The sequence below is a fragment of the Anarrhichthys ocellatus genome, unplaced genomic scaffold (assembly GCF_004355925.1).
Source record: "Anarrhichthys ocellatus isolate YVR2014 unplaced genomic scaffold, GSC_Weel_1.0 scaffold2970, whole genome shotgun sequence".
Classification (NCBI taxonomy): domain Eukaryota; kingdom Metazoa; phylum Chordata; class Actinopteri; order Perciformes; family Anarhichadidae; genus Anarrhichthys; species Anarrhichthys ocellatus.
In genome coordinates this window covers 2,247-5,736 of record NW_022282944.1, presented here as the reverse complement: position 1 = coordinate 5,736, position 3,490 = coordinate 2,247, and the positions used below count along the sequence as shown (strand labels likewise).

General features: G+C 40.0%; 1 protein-coding gene across 3 annotated transcripts in view; it reads right to left on the bottom strand.

The window, feature by feature from the left end:
• Window positions 1-524: 524 nt before the first annotated feature.
• Window positions 525-3,490, bottom strand: part of LOC116378669 (cornifelin homolog B-like) — a 4,958-nt gene continuing 1,992 nt past the window's right edge. For 2 of the 3 annotated variants that reach the window (XM_031840580.1, XM_031840578.1), the window contains exons 3-5: window positions 1,504-2,468; window positions 1,215-1,369; window positions 525-1,013 (exon numbers count right to left, since the gene is read on the bottom strand). In XM_031840580.1, the coding sequence (XP_031696440.1) occupies window positions 891-1,013; window positions 1,215-1,369; window positions 1,504-1,603 (378 nt within the window). In that variant the 5' untranslated portion in view covers window positions 1,604-2,468 and the 3' untranslated portion in view covers window positions 525-890. The remainder of the gene's footprint in view (window positions 1,014-1,214; window positions 1,370-1,503; window positions 2,469-3,490) is intronic. The other variant, XM_031840579.1, reaches the window with a different exon arrangement.

The following is a 3,490-nucleotide window of genomic DNA, read 5'->3' as shown; positions in this document are numbered from 1 at the left end:
AACCTCAACTTTAAAGCCAACGTGGGTGAAAAGTTCTTGAGATGTTGAGAAAAATATATTTGAACATATATTTCCAATGAAAGATCATTTAATTTGATCGAAAACTCCAAATCAGCTATAAATGGACCTTGAGCTGAGATTGTATCGTAAAATAAAACACTTCAGATTCACAGTCTGCTTCCCCTTTTTATATATGATCTATATATAATATATATATATATATATAGATCATATATAATATATATATATATATATATAGATCATATATATTATATATATATAATATATACTGTGTATATATTATATATATATAATATATATATATGCACACAGTATATATTATATAATATATAATATAATATATTACATCATATATATATATAAAATATATTATATCATATATATTATATATATATAATATAATGTATATATACATGTATATATAATATATATATTGTATTATATATATATATAATATAATATATATTATCTAGATTCTTCCTATATTGAATATATTCGTTTGTTTCTGTTGTTTGTTATAAAAGTCTCTCAGTACACAATTAAAATATAATATATAATATAAGTATTTAGTTAGTGATGAAATAATACAATGTGTTTGGACAAAATGTACAAAATATTTACGTCATATTAAATAAATGAAAAAGTACAAAAACAAATATTTTGGTAAATATCAGAGAACAATACAAGAATGTGAAAAAAATTATAACAAAAATACAGTTTATGCAAATCAGTTAGTTAGAAGTAAAATGAGAAGTTTAGTAAACATGTAAACAATATTTAACTTCAAACTCATAACAAATGACATCACTGATTACTGGCATCACTTATAACCAATGAGAGCACAGATGTGAGTCACAGCGATGATGTCATCAGCGGTGGATGATGCCACTCAGCGTGGTGGGAAGCTTCCTGTACTTCATCTCTCTGGACATCTGACACCAGACACAGGAAGGACAGAAGGACGACGACAGACAGTCTCTGCACAGACTGCCCTGAACACACCACAGAGAAGCACTAGTTAATATATACTAGTTATACTAGTTAATGGGTACTAGTTAATATATACTAGTTAATATAAACTAGTCAATGTATACGAGTTATACAAGTTAATGTGAACAAGTTGTAGTAGTTAATATGTAGAAGAAGAAGAAGAAGAACAAGAAGAAATAGAAGGTAAAGAGTTTTGTCCTCACTCTGATGCCGTAGCGGTGACGGACAGAGACTCTCATGGACATGGTGATTGGACGGATACATCCACAGACGTCCAGCAGAGGGAGACAGAGACTCTGACCCAACCGTCTACTGGTTCTACAGGCGAAGCACGGACAACACCAGAACGCATAGCAGCCTGCAGGAGACACACACACACACACACACACACACACACACACACACACACACTTAATATATCATTTATTGTTTCATATATTAATAATAATACCAATGATAATAATATTAATAATGATAATGATTTTACTGTACAGTCTTTCATGTCCAGGCAGCATTCACAGATCCCAGAAGTCCATTCGTCTTCTTGAGAGGACGGAACCAGAGACTGAGGCTGAGTCCAGACCACCGTCATCCTCCCGCTGAGAGACACGTCTTCATCAGTAATCAACAGTCAACAATCAGTACGGTTAGATACGATAAACCCAAAGAAGAGAGATCGCGATCTTACCTCTGAGTGTGTGTGTGTGTGTGTGTGTGCGTGTGTGTGTGTGTGTGAGACACAGGTTTCAGACAGACAGGTTTGACCCGTCTGACTGGACGAGTTTCTGTTTCCTTTGTGTCGTCACCTTTAAAGTACGAAGACTGATGACATGTCAGTCTGAGGAGAGAAAGGACTGAACGCGAGTTACACCAGCTTTATTCAGCAGACTCTCTTCAAACACTACATTACCCATGAGGCTTAGGGAAAACTGTGTCCTGCGTCCTCGCTCTTTCTTCTCAGTAATCATGTTTTGTCTGAATCCTACATTACCCAGAAGCCTCGGATTTCAAACATGTTACAGATCAACATCATTATTTAGTCCTTTCTGCATCTTTTCTATCAGTTTGTTGTGATTACATCTCTTCATGTCAGAAGTCCAGTCATCACATGTGACGTAAACGCAGCGTTCACTACATTTCTGTCCGGCTGCAGGCCTCTGACAGCAATGCTCTCTGGGAGTTGTAGTCCACGGTGTCTCCCTGAACGTCTCATTGGTTGTTCCTCTGCTGGCAGTCTGAGGGACTGAAGGACCCTGAACGCCTCCTAAATCCAGGTGAAGAGTTCTCGTCGGCATCCGTGCGTCAGCTTCGTGGGCTCACGGGCTCAGGGGCAGTACTCGTACTCGCCTCCATCGTCTATCTGGTAGATGTTCTCCACCGCCGACTCTCGACTCTGGAGCTGCAGACCAGACTCTGGAGACCTCAACCGGACCGAACTGTGGACCTGCAGCCGAGAGCTGAAACACAGAATTCACTCCTTATGTTCTGAAGGAAACCTGATTAAAATAAAAGCTTTATTTCTTCATGCCTGATGGTGATAATATCTCTAAGTTATTTAAGATACTGGGGACTCAGGACTGGGAATTACCCACAATTCATAGCGTCATGACATAAAACTCAGGGTTACCAGTTGGAAGCCCAGAGGAACACCCGCTTTGTTCACCAAAACGTTTCCTTTCATTATTAATTCAATGAAATCAAAGCTGTTTATTTTAGCCTGGAGGACGTTCAAAACAGGAAGTAAATAAAAGGGTGGAGTTTAAAGGGACAGTTCATCCCAAAATTAGACATATTTGTTCTTCCTCTTGTCTGTGGTGTCATGAGTCACCGGGTCAGGATTGAGTGTCATATATTTCCATTATATCGTTATAAGACAAGTAAGTAACACGCTTCATTAACATCATTACAGGTAAAAGGGAATATATGTATGTTTGATTTTGGGGTGAACTGTCCCTTTAAGGGTTTAGGGAGGGAGTTCACACCGTGACATTGCCATCCCATCATCATCATCTTCATCATCATCATCAGCTCGGTCTGTGAATGTCAAACCACAGAGGTTTCATCACAGTTTCTGTTTGTGGTGACAGAAAAACAGTTCTCACAACAACCTGAACCGTGACGACAAACTGTGATTCTTCATGTTCTCATTAGAGGAGAGGAGAGGAGAGGAGAGGAGGGGAGGGGAGAGGGGAGAGAGGAGAGGAGAGAGAGGAGAGGAGGGGAGAGGAGGGGAGAGGGGAGAGAGGAGAGGAGAGGAGAGAGAGGAGAGGAGAGGAGAGAGAGGAGGGGAGAGGAGGGGAGAGGGGAGAGAGGAGAGGAGAGGAGAGAGAGGAGAGGAGGGGAGGGGAGAGAGAGGAGAGGAGAGGAGGGGAGGGGAGAGAGGAGAGAGAGAGGAGAGGAGAGGGGAGAGAGGAGAGAGAGAGGAGAGGAGAGAGAGGAGAGGAGAGAGAGGAGGGGAGAGGAGGGGAGAGGGGAGAGA